The sequence below is a fragment of the Hyalella azteca genome, unplaced genomic scaffold, assembly GCF_000764305.2.
Source record: "Hyalella azteca isolate HAZT.00-mixed unplaced genomic scaffold, Hazt_2.0.2 contig11040, whole genome shotgun sequence".
Classification (NCBI taxonomy): domain Eukaryota; kingdom Metazoa; phylum Arthropoda; class Malacostraca; order Amphipoda; family Hyalellidae; genus Hyalella; species Hyalella azteca.
Genome location: NW_025941052.1, coordinates 103,902 through 127,832, shown reverse-complemented (window position 1 = coordinate 127,832; position 23,931 = coordinate 103,902). Strand labels below are relative to the sequence as shown.

The 23,931-nt window shown below is 37.7% G+C and overlaps 1 protein-coding gene across 2 annotated transcripts; it reads right to left on the bottom strand.

Annotated features, from left to right (window-relative positions):
- Positions 1–3,674: 3,674 nt before the first annotated feature.
- Positions 3,675–15,311, bottom strand: LOC108678530 (tetraspanin-5). Of its 2 annotated transcripts, none has more exons than XM_047882684.1 (9): positions 15,148–15,311; positions 11,079–11,199; positions 10,489–10,562; positions 9,900–9,974; positions 9,565–9,663; positions 9,112–9,240; positions 8,367–8,417; positions 7,037–7,153; positions 3,675–4,086 (listed from the first exon to the last, which is right to left on the bottom strand). In XM_047882684.1, exons 1-9 carry the CDS (start codon positions 15,232–15,234, stop codon positions 4,018–4,020), a joined length of 822 nt encoding a protein of 273 aa, XP_047738640.1. In that variant the 5' UTR covers positions 15,235–15,311; the 3' UTR covers positions 3,675–4,017. The 2 variants fall into 2 exon arrangements, with proteins under 2 accessions (XP_047738640.1, XP_018022470.1); XM_018166981.2 differs by lacking the exon at positions 7,037–7,153 and adding an exon at positions 4,705–4,821.
- Positions 15,312–23,931: the final 8,620 nt, after the last annotated feature.

Here is a 23,931-nt window from a genome sequence, read left to right as displayed (position 1 = left end):
TAATTGTACCTAAATTATAAAATTTTCAATGTAAAAATGCACACAAATAACGACTATGAGATACAAAAAAAAAACAGAATTCGTCTTGATAACTCTAACGGCAATAAACAATCAGAGCTTGGCTATACTATACACATAAAACTAATCAACAAAAATTCATCGAAGAATAACAACAAGCGCTATACATACACCAAAATAACCTGTTAAGCTAACACCTCACAACGTAAGCCATCTTAGCAGTCAAGACATTTCTTGTGAGCTTGCATTAAATGATAGGAGAGTCTCGAAATATATACGTTGATCGGCCATGGTCCGACCAAACAACTGAAGAGCAAGAGAGCAGCAGCATGGGAAGGGAGACTAGTGCATCCAAGAGTTAATCTTAGTATTAAATTACCATAAAGGACAATAAAAACACTCAGCAGAGAGAACACCGTAACTGAATAGGAGGAAAATCAAGCAATAATAATATACGTTTAAAAATTACTTTTTAAATCAGACAGACAGACAGACAAACAAGAAGTGAAGTTAAAGAGAAGTGTTGTAAAAAGAAGAGCAAGAAGCATGTCCATATTTGCTTCGAATAAAATTGATACAGCCCACACCAGTCAAATCCCTTGTATTGCAGCGGGTAGTATTGAAAGACAATACAGTGATACCCCGGATTTGCCGTTAATCCTTTTCAGGAGAGGCGTCTGCTTATTAAATGGTTGACTTACGAATACTCAATTGGTTTCAAACAAACAAAATTACTGCATTACTGCAAACAAACAAAATTACTAACAGAATGAAAAAATTTTTCCACTAACTTACTTCTAAACATCCGTCGAATTCTGAGTCACAATTTTGCCAATATTGTGCACCGACTTTCAATTTGTCGAGTTCTGATACGGAACTCCCAAAATCGGAACCACGTAATGGCTTCAACGGTACATGAAATTTCAACAAATCTATATTATTGCAGTGCTTCAAAGTATACAACATCAACGAAAAGAATAGAATAACACTATTGAGAATACACGGGAACCTTTAAAGCATTTAAGGAAAAGAACAATTTATGTTCGCCAGTGTTCGAAACCAAAGTCGCCATCATACCTAGAGACTGGATAACTTCGAACACATCTCTTACATCACTTATCGTCTACGAGAAGCAATTCACTAAAACGGAATGTCTGAAAATTTACAAAATGATTCAACAAACACCTCGCCTTAATGTTATTTATTTACAGGATTAAAATGCTGACAAGTTTATACTTAATGTCGAAGAGTTTAGAAGCAAGTTTATGTACACATCGAAGTAACTTATTTGCTTTTAAATCGGTTTCCAAATCTCACGACTGAAGTCACGCATTAGTTGAAGGTAAACCAATACGTGAAGGAAGCGGCCAAAGTTTTTAAATAATGAGTATCATTCTGGGCGTACAAAATAAAGCACACATTAACGCGCTCTCATGGTTCAATCGCACAATAAATACATTGCAGCAAAACTGAGGAGCAAAAGAAGACGTTAAAATAAAGAATGCTAAGAGATGAAGAATGCCTGACGATAATAAATGACCGAAAACCTTCAGAACACAAATGCTTTATCCGCAATAAAACGTCCTTTTGTGAAACCGAGTTAACCCTCTTAAGGCCGTATGTCACTCTCCAGGAACATAACTTTCAACTTGAATTATACGTAAACTATTGAGGGTAGCAACCTGAGGACGTTTGTACGCAACAGAGAACATTTTAAAGTTGTCGTACGTGGCGGCAACCATCAGTGCAAGCCATTTTGCACTCACTAGAACGGATCCTTTTTGGGAAGCAGGCTTGTGACAATATTGCTCCGGTTACTCATGTCAGGCGGTAGAGGATTAAATCATAAAAGGGACCGGAGATGAACATCGGCATACATCCACCTACACTACCAGGAAAATGTACAATACGATTTATTAAGATAAATGATCTAGTAAAAAATATACGTTTAAAAATTACTTTTTAAAGACAACACTTCTAAAGAATCCAGTGTTTCCAATGTTACAGATGTACAATGAATTTTTAATTTTATTTTCGAATATTAAAAAAATTAATTTTTCAATTTTTTAATATATAAAATTTCTTCAAAATTATTTATTCTGACAATTGATTCATGTATTGCCTCCAACTTCACACAGGTGTGCAAAATTTCATATCAATTGGACAGGTAAAAGTGTGTCAAATATCAATCATAAGATTTGTAGCTGAAAAAATTATTTGTTCAGTTTCTTAATATTGAAAAAAAAATTTTATTCTTAAAATTATTGATTTTGACATTTGATTCATGCCTTGTCTCCAACTTTACGCAAGTGTGCAAAATTTCAGATCGATAGGATAAGTAGAAGTGTATTAAATTTCGATTCCCAGATTTGTAGCAGACAGACAAACAAGAAGTGAAGTTAAAGAGAAGTGTTGTAAATAGACGGAAACTGTATTTGGTGACATTATTTCTCTTGCTGAGCTGGTGCAGCGAACATATAGATAGCAAATAGAGTTCTTGTGATGGCGGGCAACTGCTCTCACCACAACACTTGGCAAGAGCACGGCACACTCCTAGCTGTATATTATCTACACGCATTTATTCGCTGGAACGCCTCGCGCAATATATCGCGTGGAGGATATCTATGCGTGCCTCATTTAATTAGTTCAGACACTCGTTTAAAAATTAATATGTCGTTGAAAAACTTCAATCATAAACAAATATCAAACCTTAATAAATAATTCACGATGACTGTTAAAGAGATTTTTTGATTCAGGGCACCTCCTAAGAATGGCCCTGAATCGTTATTGTAACTCACAGAGGCTCGTCACCTCAAGCATTACCCTGCGAGAAAAATTACCTCTTCTCTCGTGTCCGTCGCAAATGCGAAACTGAAAGGAAGTCAAAAACTACGATCAAGTTTCAGGAAACTTGAACTGCGAGTGAAGATTAATAATAGCTTGGAAATAGTTTCAGCTGCAAAACTAAAATATAAAATCCAGTCATACTTCGCATAAAAACTCAAATCCAAGCTCCGTTTGGATGATTTTATAAACGCAAGTATTCAGTAAAGTGGTTCTTGGAATGATGGCGAAACTCAACAGCACATCAAAACGGCCTCCATTCCTTACATTTGAATGTTGATCATACACGTCTAGTCTTGGGTCGCAATAAAATTTACATCTGCTCTCAGCGACGCGAAGCAACCGATGGTGGAACGAATGCACGAATTGAAGAAAATTAAACGTGATGTGCCAATCATACTGAATCTGAATTCAAAATTAAAAAAAGAGTCTGCTTTACTGCTACTGAAATCAGAAAAACGCGAAGAAAAAAACGAACTGGAGGTTATAAGTCACCAAAATCACTGTCAATGTCATAACAGAATTGGACGCCGTGAAGAATCACGAATTGATCTTCAAATTGTGTAAATAATGGAATAATTTAAAGGAAGAAACTTAACGCCGCCACTATAGACACGAAGAAAATGAACTGGTGATTGCAAAAAAATAGCTTGCAAAAAAAAGCATGCAAAAAATGACGGAATATTAGATTTGGAAAGAATCGAGACAAGATCGCTGAAAAGAACAGAGAGTAGCAGCAGTGTAAAATGCACAGAGTGTATGTGTGCGGCTCGATTTAAGACGCGCAGCATTGCATCAAATTGAATAATGAACACCGCAGAAGAAAGACTGAAACGGCCACGGCCGCACGCACAACACACGTCTTTTCGCAGCGGCGCCGATTTGTGTCTCAACATGTGCCTCTTGACGTAGAGAAAGTTCATTCTTTTATAGATGAGCTTGCCATGCATCAGAAGTATGAACAGCAATTGGCACGAAACGTACAATGCGTCCGAATATTTATTCTGCCCTCAGGAAGACGCGTAGCAAACGAAGAACATGGGAAGGCAGGAAGAAGTGTGGAGATAATTAATAGGGCAAGAATGTGGCAGGAAGTGTGTAGGCTGTCCCCCGGCCGGCGCCCTACACGGCACTCGCCGAGGCCGGGGCCAACCGTCAGTTCCACTTGGCCTTCTGCGCGTAGATGTCGGCGCGCAGGTTCTGGGCGAAGCAGATGCCGAGGATCTGAAAATAATTGAAATTTTATAGAAACAAACAACAGCATTTCTGAGAAGTGTACAAATTTTAAATAATACGCGAGTCAATAAACGTGCAGAAGATTGACGGTGTTAAAATCTGTGGTCTATATTGATAAATGATAAAAGAGCACAAGAACGCGTAATTCGCGGTGTGGAGGTCAGGTCTCGGGAAGTGCATCGCAACAACACAACTGCACTATTAACGACTAGCAACCTAAACAGAACTAATAGGCATGAGGAAGCTCGGGCGACTCAGAAACAGATGGGTCATAGATTGAACATTACATAAAATACATGAAAGAAACATCGGTACAAATGAGAGCAAACTATTATCAGGTTAAAAAGCACTTAATGGGACCGCAATCCGCAGGGATAAAATGCAAACAATAAAAAAAAACACAACAAAAAAATACTGGTGATCACACTCAGCATATGCATAGCATAAAACTATAATATTTTAATCTTTGAATTTAGGTGCGCTGAATTTGTGCAGAATTTAGATGCTACAGTCACTATATTTATGACGATTCGATGATGAAAAACTGCAGAGCGTTCACCTCAGCGGGAGCCTGGGCTCCTGCCGCTACCGTTGTGTGGGTTTTACCTGCATGAACGCCACCGCGACTGCCACACCCGCCACGAAGATAAGGTTGCCCTCAAGCCACTCCTCGCCCGCCACTAGACAACCGCGCTGCTGGATGATCTGGCTTCTTTCCTGTGGCTGGACAGCACCGTCAACCTTGACGACTTGAGCGGCACTGACTACCGGCACTAGTGCGGTAATGTCTTATAGCAGCAACAACTAACTTCTGCAGACCTTTAGATCAATTTTTTTCTCATATCAACGAGCTCACACATTAACAGGGAGCATTCATAAAAAATTCGAAGAGATTTTGACGAGGTCTGCAGTATGGTTAATTGAATACCACTACTCAGCACGAACACTAGAGCTACATTCACACTACAGTTCACCTGAAGCGGTAACCAGACACAGCAAAACATTTGCTCCAGTAACTCGTGCTAAACATACGAAACATTTTTTAGCTTAGATTCAGTTAGTGAGTCAAGAGATTAGTTTGGCTTGCAAATGGCGTTCATTTAGACTCGCAGAAATTTCGTAGGAAGTTACTCGTGCCAAGTGGTTTTTCCATCTTTTTTTTTTGCTTATATACCAAAGTTCGAGTCAAATAAACAAAATAGCGAGTCTCCAGTTCACTCAGCAAGAAGAGCAGGGAACAAAGTTGGAATTACCGAGTTAGTGGAACAGTTGCGTCTATTTGTAGTCAACCGCTTCTGGAAACTTAAGACTTGATAACTCATTATACAGATTCAAACTGTAAACAGTAATGCAGAACGGCATTCTCAGTCAAGCCAGGATTTTAAATTATTTAGAAATAATAGTATGTAGAACAAAGGTCTAGAAAAATTAATGACATACTGTTGGATGTTAGAAGTAGGCACGCTTACAGTGCCTCCTCAACAAAAGAAAGACATGCGAGGCAGTGCAATAAATGAACAGGTTTACTTCGAAAGACATTTGCTGGCAAGCGATGTTCTGGGCTGAGGAGTAACTAACACAAATTGGACTTCTTACCAAGTGCGAACGGTAATTATGGACGTGTTCATTATGTTTCTTCTCGTAGTTAAAAAACGATTTGATATCAAAATAAATTCTTAAGGACATCAACGTTAATAGGAATGAGAATCATGTCAATATTCGATTCAGGTGCAATCAACATAAATAGTAAGTGCATTTTACAAGGCGTTGTGAATAATGGCACATGAAATAAAAAAGAGTAATGGAGTACAAGGCACATGAAATATGAACAAGATATAAACTGCATGCATTGATACCGGAGTTCACGAGCTCGTGTTGATTTAAGCATGCTAGGTAACAGCCTAGTAGTACCTAAATAAAAGGCATGCTGATGATGCGACTGTATGCGAGAGTAACTGCATGAGGTGCCAGAACTGATAGCGTTACGTCGGGTTACCGAAGAGTTCGCTGCTGCTCCAGCGGACACATTATATAACCATTATATAAATTTAGCGAAGCACTAAATTGACTACAACAACCACACGGGCACTACAACAATCAAGCTATAAAGTTAAAGAGACAATTAGTTTAGTGTCAGGGTAGGAATGCAAAGCATGCGTGATTTCTCAGACATTTCCTGATATTGTAACTACTTTCCTCTCGACTATCTGCAGCTTGGCGCGACATCGCTATCGAATGCACGCTTGAAACTCACCGTCAGAAGCGTAAGCTCGTACTCCAGAACTCGTTAGAAACTACTGCCTTAACAACGTACCAGGGTTGGCGATTTTTTTGATTTTTTTTTTAAATCAAAAAAATCAAAAATCAATGATTTTTTTATTTTTTCATGATTTTTTTGATTTATTTGATTTTTTTGATTTTTTCAGCTTTTTTGTCTTTTTTGAGGTGTTATTTTTTATGTTGCAATTAGCNCTTGATGCCTCTGTACCAAAAACATTCAATTTATTGGAACCTAATACACACTAAAGGCAACAAGTTTATATACCAATTTGTCATTCATAGTACATTTATACTAAACCATGAATAACAATACCTCAATATAAATTAAAAACTGCCACTCAATATTTTTAAATATATGAAAAAATCAAAAAAATAAAAAAAATCGAAAAAAAATAAAAAAATCATGATTTTTTTATAAAAAAATCAAGTGATTTAATCATTTTGATTTAATCATTGCCAACCCTGCAACGTACTTTTCAGTCTAATTTTGAACCTCCTCCACTCGATTGTTGCCTTGAAATCGAGAAACGCTAAATTCATATGTCACCTTTTTCCGCCACTCTGCACTGGCCTCAATAGAAACAAAGTTATTGAGCATACGTACGCTATGAACATTAATTAGACTTATAGATGATTGCGAATAGATCGTTAAGATCACCTGCAGGATGGCCACGCCCACAGCCACGCCCGCTACAGGCACGAGGTTGTTCTCTATCCAGTCCTCGCCGGCGCGCAGGCAGCCGCGCTCGTATATGACATCAGACCGCGCGCCTCCCTGTCACCGCCACGCAGCGTACGGGGTTAGCCATGAACCAAGAGAACCAACACATACACGGTTTTAGCGGCTAAACAAGCCGGGGTTAGTTGTACACCCAGTAATGCGTGCACCAGCCCCACATTGCCCCGGGGTTAGTTGTACACCCAGTAATGCGTGCGCCAGCCCGTGGCAATGAACACATTGAAAAGAACCATGAAGAGGAGTAACCCTGTTACAAGGAAAAGTGAATGCACCATAATCTTAAGCAGAATACAACTCATCTAAAGTTTTTTCCATATTTGAGTTGAAAATCTTTGAGCAATAAACCAAAGAGACCAATATAAGAGTTTACGCACAGTGCACTATAAAAGAAGCTTGACCAACTTGATTGAGTATTTCCTTACTTCTTTACACTTCAATACTAGGGAATTCTTATATATAATTTGTAGTAGGTTTTGTTTCACAACTCAATTATTGCATTGACTATAAAGAGTGCAGGGTGGATCCCGCAGTTCCCGATACATGAACAGAAGCAGATCAAACTAAAATAAATAAGTGCAGAAACCGATAATTAGGTCGCAATTTCAGATATAATCTCCACATTTTTATTGAAAGAAAACAATTCAGAATGTCGCTGACTTTCCCAAGAACAGTTTAGGAAGAGAGTCCTATTTACTTCGAGGCATAGCTATAAACATATACACCTCAATGCAGTAACATAATAATGTCACCTTCGCCTTAGAACCTATAGAGGAAGCAAGGGTTAATTACAGAGCACAAATAACAGAACCAGAGCGTTCACCTCACACACTCCAAACATACACCACAAACACTAAGGACATACACCTCACACACTATATACCTTTTACACTCCATACACCTCACACACTCAGAAAATACACCTCACATATTCCGAAAATCACAAGTGAAAGCCTAAACATGATTTTAGGTTTAGAACGAGAAGCATCCACGTTTTTTATCTGCCAACAAATTTCGTAAAGATTAAACGAATTATTCAAAGAATGCATATATAAAATAAATATAACGTCACAAGATCTGTGCTGAGGCGCTACATCAACATTTACTCTATTAAAAAAGCTAGCCTCTTTTATTTGTTGCTATCATTCACTGCAATGTATTCCACAATCGCGACCGCGCACAAAATAATCGCAGTAATTAAGCAACAGCATTTCACCGAGTGATAAATACAATGTATAGAATGAGTACTTACGTAGTCCTGCTTCCGGACGTCGTAGCCGCATTGCTTGTTCTTGATGATCTCCTGCAGTGAATAATAAAGCGCTGTATAGCATCGCGATTCAGTACAACAATAAAAGAAAATCAATGAGAATGCAAACTATACTGAATAATAAAGTAGGGCGTACAGAGAGTGATGGTTCACATCAACTTGTTAAGTGCCAGTGGTCATTCACTGGCATTCACTACGTCACAAAACTGTGTGGTCGCTCGTCCACAAGGTAATAATGCTTATAAATGTCGTAAACATACAACAAACAATGCCAACGAGTGAGCCCGCAATAAAGTTATATGAACTATAACGATTAGTCTATACTACATTAAACGCTATCATGTTTGCACGTTACTGATGAATAGGATTTTTGACTAGCCCAGCTCCTACTGAAGAAGTTTTACTACAACTAACAGATACAAATGATAGGCAACAAGTTGCAAGTTTCTACGTGCTCATCTGTAGATCAAATATTCTCATATAAGTAATTGATGCTGGTAATAAAAAGCTACTTGGGATAGACAATTCTTGAGCTGCCATAAAACTCCATTCAATATCAAATGTTTTATATCAATACCAAACTTTTTAATAACCTCCATTTGCGACACGATCAAAAGATCCAAAGATTTCTTGTCTTGCTACCACATTACTTCAAATATATCTACAGAAAACAACATTCCAATAAATAATAGCAAGGTTCTTCACTGCCTAAGCTCATGCATCACACCTGGGGCTTGAGTTTACAGCAGCTGAAGGGAACCCCACACGCCTCCCTGCTGCCCACGGCTTCACTGGAGCAGTTGAAGTACACATTGCGGTCCCAGTCGTTGGGGCCTTCAATACCGCAGCACTCCAGCTGCACAAGAAGCTTTGCTTAGTTACGGATAAATAGATCATGTGTCCCAGTCAGGTCACTAGACTCTGCAGGATATATTGAGAAAATTAGTATACAGTCATTTGCATTTATAGCACTTGAGTATTTTTTCCTAATACAGAAGACTCAGCATCCCATACAGTGTACGGCATGATGTGTGATGCTCACCAATTTCTCCTGTACCCTGCCTGTTAGCATGACGAGCAATACTCACCCATTTCTCCTGTACCCTGCCTGTTAGCATGACGAGCAATTCTCACCCATTTCTCCTGTACCCTGCCTGTTAGCATGACGAGCAATGCTCACCCATTTCTCCTGTATCCAGTCAATGAGGTTCTGTTGGTCAGGGTCGTCTCGGTAATGTACAATGAAAGCCTGGAATCCATTAGTGGCCTGTGCCTTGATCTGCAATGAAAACAGAAATGAAAGTGACAAACCCCATGCAGGAAACGCTCGTGTATAAAATAATGTTTGCAACTTCGAATTTCGTAACTGAACATTGTTCTGATTGGTGAGTACATTCTAATTCTACAGAAAACTTCAAAATCCTTTGAGTTGTTTGGGGATCATGACAAAATATTATACCTGCTGACAAGCTCATTGACTTTTTTCAGTTCAAAAATATCAACATTATTACTCACCCAATCTTTGAAAATAAATCCCAAAATTCCAGCAGTCATTTCCAACAGGAGAAGAATGGCCAAGAAGATGGCATACTGCAAAAAGAAATCAATTCGGCATCCTAAATATTTATAAGTTACAAATGGTTGTCAGTACACAAGTGTGGATGTCATGCAGCACTAGTGAATTTCAAGAATACCAAATTTATTCAGCATCTTTTTGGAGCTATGATTAAAAATTGCACTATAAATAAGGAAAGCAAATTTATGAGTGCATTGACAGTATGAATTAGATTCGATGGTGAGAAAAAAACTAAAATTAGTCTTGCATTTTAATTTAGACGGAAATTTCAAGGGTGACCCCAGAGAACTGTCAAATGCAAGTTTCATTTTGCAATGACACATACATCATAATGTGACTCCTGTCTCAGACAATTCAAGGATCTAATGGCATGGAACAGCAACACACATTCTATACATAGCCAAGTGAAATACATGGAACTAATGGATTCTTTCAAAAGGAAAACACAACAGAAATAATACCATGCTCTGTAGAAGAAATTAAGATGATTGTACAAATGAGGAGCTTAGAATGCTTTAAACAACTTACACAGGCCAGCAGACACGTGTTCTCTCTTAGTGCTCCCACACAGCCTGTGAAGCCTATAGTGAATGTGATGAGACCTGGAAAAACAATCATGGTTAAATAAATCAAGTTTCAACAAATAGAAGAATAAATCTCTAAATTGTCCACACTAGGTTGAGCAAATAAATTGGGTGTTTAATGAACAGCAAATCTTGTGATGTATTAAAGGACATTAGGAATAAAAACTGAGAAAGAGCACAGTCTGAGATATTGCCAAATGTGACATCAACAAAATTAGATTTGTAAATGTTGTCAGTGTAAGTAAAATACATTAGCACATGTTTCCATTATTGTATTATTTTATTCAAGTGCTTTAATTTCTTCAACCAGGCAACCAGGATAGAATATACTCTTAAAGATTCTAATCAGCAAAGGAAGAGATAGTATGTATGTTGAATAAAATTATTTGGTCAAAAAAATTAATGTAATGTCATTGTAATTTCTATCTGTTGTCATGAAAGCACCTCAATACCTTAGAACCAAGCAATGAAGTTGCTGCATTAAACGTTCCACCTTTCTAATCAATTGCTGAATTCAATAAGATATTTATAGACCTGTAACTATGAGGACAAAAGCTGGGTCCAGGGCAATATTGGTGAGTCGGCTGAGGTTGTTGAATGTGTCCTTCTCAGTCCAAGCCCAAACACCAATGCCTAGGATGTTCAAGCCCAGCAACTGAAAACATACAAATTTTGATGATAAGAAAAATACCACTCTTGAGTGATCATACATTTCAATTCATTTAACAAACATTTCCTACAAATATCTATGTAACATGTACCATGCATCAAAATGGCACTTGCTCATATATTGGCAGTTTAAATGAGGAGCAAGAGTCATATAACATAACCAGCCTATGTTGCTCAAAAGAAAAATTATTAAAAATAAAAAATTATTCCAAAATTATTTAGAAATCTCAATAAAAAATTATTCATTTTACATACATAACATGACATACTGAAAAACTAGTTATTTTGTTTGGAATAGTTTTGATGATGAAGAAGGACTAACCAAAGAAGAAGAAGAAAATTATGTAAATAAATTTAAAATATCATACTTAAATTGAATCTGATAAAGACACAAGGATGCTGGGTCTTTTTTTTTTGAATGAATTAAATTAGGATTTTTCTAATAGAGTTTGAAATTTCAACCTGTTAAACATGTCAATAAGTGGATGTGACAGATGATACCTACCTAAAATAGAAGATAAATTTAGTGATTACTAGTAAGCCTTATTAGGAAGACTTTTGATACAGGTAGTGCAAAATATATGGGAAAATACAATTGTTGGCAACATAGAATGAAATTTGTAAAAAATTTGGGACAATGAAAGTTTTGCCATCTTTGTTTCTTATATTTTCTTGCACAGCAATGATTTGTTGTGAAGTGTTGCTATATAAAGTAAGTGAAAATTAATGACACTTTAAAAATGATAATTATTATTTTAGCATGCGCTACTAATTTCATTATTTTACATTCAGTGATATTTATTTTGCACATGGTCACAAATATGTCAATGTCAAAATTTTATACAACACTGACCATTCCAGGCTGCTTTGGTGTCAGCTATAGACAAAAATTTGTTCACTATGTTAACAATGGTATATTATTGATGATCTTGCATTTTCTGGTTAGCTTTGTTCTCAGTTTTCTTATTCATAGTACAATATTACCAGTATACCGTAAAATGGGGTAACTTAGACCGGTGGGGTAACTTAGACCACTTTTCGTTTTTTTAACAAAAACCCCCACAACTCAAAAACTATTTGACATAGAAAAATTTTGTTGATGGGCATGAAAGGCCTAATACTGAGGCCACATAACACAATAGAAAGATTCAAAAAGTTTGCATATCTAATAGGTTAAAAATCCAGTCAATATTACCCCATCAGGGCTGCCATTAGGTAGTCACATTTCCCTCATTATGGGGCGGCGCCCCTCATTTGCAAACTATGACACTTTCCTCAAGTTTGTCATTTGCATATGTAACTAGAAGAGTTCTACTACAATGCACCAAAACCTGGAGTTATTTAGAATTATTTTACCAAAAAATATAATTGATTTTACCACCCGGTCTAAGTTACCCCACGAGCTGGGGTAACAAAGACCATCACTTTTTTTGAAATTACATAAAGACTATGAAAGGCAGGAGCCAGCAATTTATGGTGAGTGAAGCTAGAGTATAGACCTGTATTTTGCATGTTTCAATTCAAGTTTAATTTAGCTAGTAAAAAAATTGCATCATTTATAAAAAAAAAGTGGTCAAGTTACCCCATTTTACGGTACCAATTATTAATAATGAATGTTCAGGGAGACAAGATGCATAACACATGTTTCCGACCTGTTCACACTTGGTTTGTCTCAGGGCATGTAGTAGATGGTGCTGTTTGTCATTCAAAACAGTTGTGTCTTGCAAGCCAATTGGTACAGTTTTAGCTCGCGCCTTGAGAGTGGCAGCTATTAACTACTGATCATGTTTACAGCTTTTGTCTTGTAGTGTGCCCTCTCCTTGTCACTGTGTAGGGTGTCTATTTTAAATTGCCTTACTTTGTCAAAATATGTGATATGAGATCATAGCGCTAAACTGGAAAAAATTACTTTTATTGATATTTAGAATGACTGGCATTGACTGCTCCAATAAGTTAGTGGCTGGCATTCCATCCTAGGTGATCATTCTAGACAATAGGGGCATGAAAGTCTGGTCACAACTATGTACACATATTTACCTACCTATATAATTTGGACTGCTATAGCAATAGGTACATTTTGAGCAATTTATCTACCATAGTTTGCATTCTTGCTAGTCTCCTTATATGTAAATATTTCATCATTCAGCTTAATGAATGAGAATATAAGATTGTAATGGGACACTAGCATGGCTAAATCTTACTCCAGTTTCTGATCACACTTTGTATGCAATGAAAATTGTATTAATTTAGTTCATATTGCAGTCTCATGCATGCACATTTATTTTGTATATTATACAACCATTGAAGTGGTGTATAAACTTAATTACAAGTTTAACATGTATGTAACATACCAAACAAAAGGTGTAGAATGTATCAAAATTTTGAGTAAAGAAATAGAGCCTGTGTCCCAACATCAAATTTGTCCCTTGATAAACTATCACCTTTCTGATCCAACTGAAAATTTCACTTTTATGACAGACATACTAATTGTATTTACAAGGGAATAGAGCATTAGCATACAATGATGTATTTATGAGGGATATCTATATCTTATAACAGAATTGATTAATTTTCCTGAAATTCACTTTATTCCTTACAATGAACAATCTAGAAATATTTGGTATATTTTGCTAATTTTGGTGCATGTAGTATGTTTTGGCATATCCTGGTACCTTTAGCACATACTGCCTTTACAGCATACTTCATAGTAATACATTGATTGATGGCTCAACACAGCTGATAGCCTGATACGGTATTTGATTGACAACTGTTGATATTTGATTGACAATTTGATGAACATTCTCTTGTCCTTTAAAATCATGGAGATGTGGCCATGCTACATCTGGTGACCAGATCCAGTTGATTGCTACTCGGATACTCCTTGCTAGCTTGCTTGCAGCTTCAAGCTTTGTACCAATTTAGTTTTCTGGATTGGGTGAGAGAGTTCAGTTATGATTAAATTAATTTTTGAGGCATTCTGCAATGAGGGGCAGAATTAAATAATATAGAGCTAAAAATTAAAATAATTAGTATATAAATTATTTCATATGTGATTTTTTTGAAGATCACAAGAAAAATGTATAAATTGTCATAATTTTCAACAAAGGTATTGGTCAAATTAAAATTGGGTCTGGTGTGATATATATCTATCATTCACACCATGACAAGTTTTCCTGCCCCTTCTGCTTCTGGAGCTGCAAGCCTACAAGATTAGGGCATGAAAGTCTGAGAGGATTGATAATAAAATTAGACAATTGGGCTGCTGGCTGCAATATTCCAAATACATAAAAAATGTATTGCTTTGGAAGTTTGGAGCTAGGCTATAAGATTTCATTCATATGCAAGAAAATTCTAATCTAGTTTGGAGCTCTGCCTAATTTGTTACTTAGGGATTTAGCCAATTAGGAAAGACATGCAAAACTTTTCTAAAATTGCAGGTAAAAATATTATAAATTTGTTAAAATCATTAGCCTTTAGGTACACAAAAATAGTGTGTTTTTCTCATTTCTTACCAATAAAATTAGAAAAAGAGCCATAAGAATGGGTGAAATGAGCCAGATGCTCAGATTCACAGCCTTTTTTTCCAATCCTTCCCAATTTTCCAGCATTCCAATTAAGAGTCAATGGCAGCTGGCTTAATGATGAAATAATAATGAATAATGATGGGAAGGTCCAGCTCCAGGTTCTCAGTTTTACCATTCAATATTAAACGTTCAACTTGTCATTTGAACCCTCTCTAAGATTCCAACCTGACGGGCGGCATGTTGCCACGAGTTAATTAACAGGTTCATTGCTTTGTAAATTATAGTTGCTTCCCAAACTCCCGATGCACTAGGCTCTGGCAGACTGGCACGACCGCAGAACGACTGCTCTGCAGGTTGTAAAAATCAGGGCATTACAAATGAAAGGCTAGAACGATCAGTCGATCACTCACCCAAAAAATTACGTTGAAACCGAAAATAACATATTTGAGGCAACAGCTCACTTCACTCTGGTCTCTTCTATAACGCTTCATTGGCATTGTGATAATTGACCGAGCGAAGAGACAAAAGAGACCCAGCTGTTGCTGGAGGAAGTGGGAGCCTGACAACAACAACACGATGCCAGGTGATCTTTTTGAAACTATTTCAGACGAAGCAAAATTATTTTAATGAAGCAGGTGCTAAAAATTTTATCAATGGAACTCATACAGGATTTTTGAATATTTTAACATTCTTAATTGTTTATTTTCATCATGTCAAATAATTTCTTTATAAAATTACACGAAAAGCTAAAGATGGTCCGCTTGGCTCCTCGACATGATGGGTTATAGCAGAGCCCTACAGTTAATAGTTTTTCATAATGTTTTCAATAAAATAAATGTGATTAATTAGTACAACCTTCCACCTTTATTCAACTCCGGACAAACGACAACTTGGCGGACCACACGCTTGCGACAATGATGAGTAACCATATATTAAGAAGATCCCCCCCCCAAAAAAAAAGACGAAATGACCACAAAAGGTGAAGACTGCGCCAAGGTAGAGACCAAGCCAAAGCCACACTGTTGTGGAGATCACATGAGGGTGGATACGACGCTAGGGTGGGGACCTCACGAGAATGAAAACCACTTTAAAGATAAAATGGGGCAGGGTGGCCCAGTGGTTAAAGTTCAGATAAGTGGGCAGGGTGGACCAGTGGCTAAAGTTCAGTACCAAGATTAGAACAGAAAGGTGCAGGTTCGACCCCAACTCCCAACTGCGCGCCAGTTTCTGGTCGGAATCGGCAAGGAGGCTGGGCGGTTACGCAAAGCAAAATAGTGGAAGCAGTGACTTGCGAGTTGGAGACCGCAACAAGCTGTAGATTTTCTGCGATGTTAAGAATCGGCAACAGGCCTAGGGCTTAATAAACGCTGAAACCGCTAAATGATATAAATTAAGACAGCAAGCCTGGGTGGATTCATTGCCAGGAAAGAGGTCATGCCAAAGAGAGTAACTAATCAGAGAAAGGGCCACAACAATGAGACCAAGCCACGAGGACGATCACAATAGGGAGCGGCCCAGTGGTTAAAGTTCAGAGTACCAAGATTGGCGCAGAGAGGTGCGGGTTCGCTCCCAGCTCTGTGCGCCAGTTTCTGGTCAGAATCGGCAAAGAGGCCGGGCAGTAAAGCAGAATTTGAATCAGTGAGTTGTGAGTTCGAGACCGCAACAAGCTGTGGATGTTCTGCGGTGTTAAGAATCGGCGCCAAGCCCATGGCCTAATAAACGCTGAAACCACTATTATTAATATTACTAATTACAAATCACACCGACAGGGGCACTAAACCATACTATTGGGGCATCAACCACGACAGGGGGCATCGAAATGTGCCGTACGTTCACAGGAGGAGGAAGATATTAGCGCATAGAATCTTGAATACACGAGCACCTTCCTAGATAATTTGAAAGTTTATCGGAAGAACCTGTCACCAAGCAGTGAAGTGACTTACGTGATTTCAATAAGAAAATACCAATACCTATACATAATTTGCTCTCATGTTCGGCTCATAGTCTTACACCCATAAACCCTATTAAGAATGCGATCCCTAAACTTCTATATGCGAAGGACAATGTTGTACAGTGCGAGCTGTTGGATTTGCTTGCAGAACGGTCGTAACAAAGCATTCAAAAAATTTCGTTTGCGTCATCACACTACCCTCAATCGGTCGACTCAAGGTTCCCTTGAATGATTCAGCAATCTAGCGTAGATAATGCGACTTACAACTACTGTCTTCATGTCGGACACGTGTGTCTCAAATGCAATGAAAAATGCGGGGCTTTTTAAAATTAAAGATACATTGCTGAACTATGCATCATCTACAAGTCGTTACATTGCATGCTATGATATTAGTGATTATGTAATTGAGAACTTTTAACAGTCATCCGATACCGAACTATAAGCTTGTAATCGCAGAAATAATTTTAATGTGAATTCATTGATTGTTATAATAATAAAATAATATTAGCGGTTTCAGCGTTCATTAGGCCGTAGGCCTGTCGCCGATTCTTAACATCGCAGAACATTCACAGCTTGTTGCGGTCTCAAACACGCAACTCACTGCTCCAATTCTGCTTTGCTTAACCGAAGGCCTCCTCGCCGATTCTGACCAGAAACTGGCGCACAGAGCTGGGATCGAACCCGCGCCTCTCTGCTCCAATCTTGGTACTCTGAACTTTAACCCCCGGGGCACCCAGTATTTATGCCTATAACATTATCAGATTTTAGTGATGGCCAAAATACTGCTGTTGGACCTTAAATAAAGAGTAAAACAATACAAAGTAAATAAAATGACCAGTAGTTAAAAATGCAAAGTGTATTTTAAGTTTAAGATAAATTTTACCATTTAAAGTCTAGATTTTTATTTCAGTGATTGTTGAAAAAGTCTAGAAGTTACCGATGATAGTTCATTTTGCACAACCATAGGTGGAGTCATTTACTGATCTTAGGTTGGGGATAGAATTACTGGAGCATATAGGCCATAGTCCCATGTGCCTACTGCTAATTGATTGTTTGAAGATAGCACAATGTAGTGAATAAGTCTTAATTTTCTCCACTTCACTCGTCAGGAATACTGTCACACTTTGTAGATACTTCAACCGTTAATGTTTCTCAAATTTCATGTAGTCCAACGTAGCTCTACCCATTATTAGAATCCCCAATAGCCTCGCTTGATGTTTCCAGTCGAAGAATGAACATCGCTAATCCATGTATGACGGTATACATATCGCGGCTGTGTTTCCGGTTACACAAACAAGTCAAAACAGTTTATTCAATACAGTAAAAAATTTTATTTGTAGCAGTTTGATGATTAAAGGGGTCGCGCGAATGCAAACTTTTTTAAGATTATTTAATGATGTGTGGCTTGACGAGGCCTCCCTAAGTGTTGCAAATGATCGTGTCACTGAGTGTACGCATGAACAAAGAGCGACATTCTGGGGTTGGGTATGAGTGTTCAACTAATCGTTAAAATTGCATTTCCAAGTCAATATAGATCAGCTTTGTAATCCAATGCACTGATACAGAAGAAAAGAACCAATTCATGCAATAAAAGCGTCATTTTAACAGAAATTCTAATTTCTTAAAACAAGATTTTTAATAAATATTTTTTTTTATAAAATTTTGCATAAATCATTCATGAATATAGAATAACTCTCTGTAAATGTAAAAATACTTGTTGCGATTAATTTTGATGTCTATGAATTCATTATTACTTATTCAAATAATGTTGGCATTTCAATGTTACAAATTTTAAATTAGCTAGCATTGCTATGTTGAATGATACCCGTCATTCAGTCCCTAAACAAATTTGAACAGTACGAGTCAAACGTTGACTTGTGTTACTGCCATTGCCAGCCAATCACTTCGCACTTCAGGGGGCAAGTCTGTGGTTTGGTGCTGTTAATTTTAAAGGACCCAGACGTTTCAATTACTGTTAAAGTTCAATTACTGCTAATTTAAAGGACCCATACGTTGTTAGCTCGAGTGACGCGACGGTTTATATTTGGTCAGATAGCAAACTCATTGTTACAGTGATGACATTAGACAATTTTCGGGCAGGATTTGCATGTATTGGAAGCGTCAATGATATGGAAATATAATTAAGCTGGTCGTAAATAAGAGTCATGCGTTAGGATTATAACGGAGACATAATCGTTAGCTTGTTATAAAATATGAAGAAAATAAAATCGTGCTTGTTATAAAATATGAAGAAAATAAAATCGTAAACAACACAATTCATTTATAAATTTTTCGTTTGCTATCATTGTAACAATTATTTAAATGCAAATAATTGAATTAAATTAACTATAATGTAGCATATATTATATTTCATACACACAAGACGCTGTGCAATCATCAGAGCATTCATGTCGATGTGGAAATTTTCATTGTTAGAAATTCCTTACATACGGTTTGGGAATTTTCTTTAATTGCATGCCTTTCGTTCCTGTAAAAAGTTTTAAAATGACCAAAAGTAGCCCGTAACAATAATAAAGCAATATTTGGAGGTCGTTTCTGCACAGCTTTTTGGCAGAATTTTTACAGCACAGCTTGACAATGTGGTAAGGCGATGCCACTTGTATTGTGTACAGACAGTACAGTACACAACATAGTAGCTGCATGAGCATCTTTACAACCTGTGTTGGGGCGACGATCACCGGCTGAGAGACTAAGTAAACATAAGGCAATTGATGAATGTGGAGGCGAGGAGCTAGTTGGGGTGAGCCCCAAGGGGGTTGAAAGAAGGGGATAAATTCCTCAATACTCCTGTTTTATTTACCTCTTGGCTGAAATTGGCTGAATAAATCGCAAGTATTATTACAGGGATGAGACAATATTTGCACTGGATTTGTCCGTTTGTTTGTTAACCTGTTGACAGGGTATGATTGAGTGAACAAGATATAGCGTACCTATTTGAGGGTATGAGGGTACCTTCACCCTCATCCCCTCGTCGGCTGTGAGGCCAACACCACTGAACGTTGTTTACAATTGTAGCGGGTAGGGGAGGGGATCAGGGTGGGTTTGGAGGGGGTAAAAGAAGGCGTTCGATTCCTCTAGCCTTTTATTTCTTGACCACGTCACACACTGTTCATTGTTCTGAACAGTGAGGAAGTATTCCCAACCCTCAAAAAATAATATGATATCAATGAACAGACTAAATCAGTGCCATGAATGACATAAAACAAAGGTTTCAGGAAAGACAATGAGACTGTATTTTGTAGTTGGAGCGTCCGTGAACGGCCCTCTTAAAGGAACATTCTTACTAAAGAAAAATAAAAATAAGGACGAAAATCAGCCCAATGATATTTTGCAATTTAAAAGTTTTGCTGAAAATAGCTTATAGTGCGAAAATTGTTCGATGATAAAGGATGCTGGTAATTAATAAGCTCTCGAAGTTAGAGTAAATTTGAAGTTGAGTAAACGCAAGAAAGGTCTCCACGAATTAATATGTATGGGCAGTATCTACCACACTTTCAAAGGTCTTATTAGCAAAATCTTGGATTCGTAATTGCAGTAGGTTACGATCGCCACAAAAGAAACTGCCCACATTTTTAACCATTTATTGAACACTTGCACCGTTCATCTACCCGAGTCTCCCACGTACGAAACACTTCTGTGGTCCGAGGACCACCATGGAGTCGGCCTTCAACCACGAAGATACTCTTCTAAGCCTGTACGCAGTCAAATCTTTAGTTGTGCATATACCTTTAATATGAAGGTGAAAAATATTTTTTTCATATTTGAAACGAGAGTCAAATTGGAATTCTATGTTCTATGTAGCTAAGGTTTGGACAGTTTTCTTTAATTAACATATTTTAGCATCATAAAAATTACCGCGATCCAGGTTAACGTGATTCTGGATAAATATATTTTAATACTACAAAGACTATCGATTCCAGGCAAAGCCTGCTTAATCTGTTAGTTGTCGCCAGAAACAACGCGCAAACTAAAATTTGCAGTAGGCTCGATAAGGTGTATGATGATGCAACTCAACTCGTTACAAATAAGAAAATGAACTCTGGCTATGCAGCTCTGACCGAGAGACGATCAGAGAAGCCGCTTGCGCCACAATGTCACGAAGCACATAACTCGATGCGGAATACTGAAAGTTTGGCATCAAACTAGCTGATAAAGATCAGAAAAAATACTGTAGGATTTTGAATTTCAAATAAATAATTTTTTGGTGATAATTTTATTGATGTAAAATAATTAAGTTACTTTTGAGCGCAATTTATTAATCGATGTATAAAGCTTCGTTTCTAAGTTTGACTGGAGGTTCGTTTTATGCTTCAACTGAGTAGGCAAGTACAAGCTATGAGCGGTTCGTGGAAGCGAGAGAAATGTGCTGACGCAGCCGAGAGAGGAGCGTGTGATGAGAGTTTCAATCTCCTGAAGTTATTTATGAGTGTGCAGGAGAACATCCTGTTTGCACTGATGCACGACTGAAGTGATACATTTCCAATGATGATCGTCAGTTAAATGGTTTTTACGGCAACATTCCAGAAGCCTCAAAGAGATGAGAGACAATTTCCTCAACGCTCCAAGGAAAGAGTCAAGTTTAATTGTGACAGTGTAATTATATGTGAATAAATAATTAAGCAGCAGTTATTTGTCGTTTCTTAGATCAAGTTATGACGGAAACATGTATGTGTTCATGTAGTGAAAAAAGGCGTTCAGAAAACCATGCGATACTGGGTAGTTTTACAAAGACTAAAGACTGCGTGTATCTGCATGCGATGTGACCGCTGGGCAGCGTAAATGAGAGTGTGGCCACTCAACAGCGTAAATAAGAGTGTGACCGCTGAGCATCCCATTGATCAGGTATCCCCATTGATCAGGTATCCCCATTGATCAGGTATCCCCCATTGATCAGGTATTCCCATTGATCAGGTATCCCCATTGATGTGTATCGCCGTTGATCAGGTATCCCCATTGATCAGGTATCCCCATTGATCAGGTATTCCCATTGATCAGGTATCCCCATTGATCAGGTATCCCCATTGATCAGACTTCCCCATTGATCAGGTATCCCATTAACCAGGTATCTCCATTGATCAGGTATCTCCATTGATCAGGTATCCCCATTGATCAGGTATCCCCATTGATCAGACTTCCCCATTGATCAGGTATCCCATTGACCAGGTATCCCCATTGATCAGGTATCCCATTGACCAGGTATCTCCATTGATCAGGTATCTCCATTGATCAGGTATCTCCATTGATCAGGTATCCCCATTGATCAGGCATAAACCCAAGTTACAGAATCAAGTTTGTATTTAGCCAAAGAGACTTTAGGCTCACAAACATCGTTTCATAGTAAGGTAATATAACAAGCCTAAACTATCATACAATTTGTTTCTAATGCTTGTTGATTGCATAATATCTTCTTAAAATTATTCTGACGCTTTGTTTGTATAATTGTTATTTCGCTGATAAGCTTTGTTTAGAGGTGATTTCAGGTTCTTGACAGTGATGTCTTCGTGTCTTGTGTGATGTCTTTGTACAGTAGTACAGTGATGTCTTTATGTATAAGAGGATATCATCATAAATCGTACCAGATTGCATCATCATAACTCGTACAACGCACACCACGCCTTGCCAAGTGAAGCTCATATGAAGCCAGGGACTGCAAGCAGGCGAGTGGCGACTGGCGACTAGCAGGCTCCAGTGCTGCCAGCGCTAGGTTTATAAACTCAGATATAGGTTTTTGAGCTTCCAGCTAGGTTTCTAGGTTTTTAATTTACAAACTGATCTATATCTAAGTTTTTTGAGAATAATGCACTGAAAGCGCAAATCAATCAATAATTATTGCCAAGAAAGTGGAAATACTACTTTTTATCATTTCTAATACATGTTCGTACAAATTCGTACAGAACTCGTACAGTTCGCATGCGTGTCGGTGAAATATTTAGAGGCAGTTCAATTCACTACCCAGTCGACTGAGCATGTAATTTCAGTTGTATTGGAGCAGTGGGATGCTCTGATTCTTTACTATGAGTCGCAGGCAAAAAATTAACAATTTGATAGAGCTCGTATAATTTATGATTTATTAATTAGTCGCGGCAAGAAACATATGCTATGTTTAGTTCAATATGTTCTGAAGAAAGTTAATGCACTCAACTTGGAATTTCAATCTGAACATTTTAGGTTGCATGTCCTTCACTTGATGGTATCTGCTGAATATAAAAATGTATTAAGCTTTTTCATTAAGGAAGAATGCTTGACAAAATCAAAACTGTGTGACTGTGATATAGATCCAAGTTATAGCAAACCATTCAAACCTCTTGAAGATATATTGCTTAGTGGTAGAACAATGGCAGTGTTGGAGCAAGAGCCCTTGGCTAATGATGACATTCGCGGAAAATTCAGAAAAGACTGTTTGAACTTCTTGGCAGCATTGTGTGTACAAATCAAACACAGATTTTCATTTGATGATAGAACTAGAAGCATTATTGCACAACTTAGCATTTAAACCCACAAGCTTTTCTGCAATTATTCACCTTTTTCCATTGCAACATTAGCGGCACAGTTCAAAAACATAGAGCCCGAAGATAAATTAAATGATCTTGACGATGATTACCGAAGCTTCAAAGTAACCAAGGACTTACACCTCACAGAGAGCAGCAGAAATGTTACCATTCCGACCCAAATTAGAAATTTCATCAAAATTTATCACAAATTTGACAGTTCTTCCGCATTCATCAGCCTGCGTCGAGAGAATTTTCTCTCAAGTTAATATCGTGAATACTTCAAAAACAAACTCTTTGAAAGCCACAACTCCCCGAGACCGAATCCTTGCCAAACGAAAGTGGACGAAACGTGGTCAGTCTTGCATAACATGGGAGCCAGAAAGAGATATTATATACAGCCATATACTTGTATACAGGATATATAAAAGTGGATTAATGGATGCAAGACATGCTGATGTTTACGAGGGGGATGAGGATGAATTGTAATTGTGATCTTTTAAATGACTGTTCAAAAAATTGAAAAGATGTTAAATTGTAATTTATGCTCATCCCTATATATCCATACTCATTCCTATGTGAACAACAAGGATTTATTACTATGAATTATATATTAGGATGATGCTAGGTTTTTTCTGAGGTATAATCTAGGTTTTTAAAAAAATAGTCGCTGGCAGCACTGCGTACTGCGTGAGTGCTTACTGCGTGTGCGTAGCACTCATTACGAAGCCGGC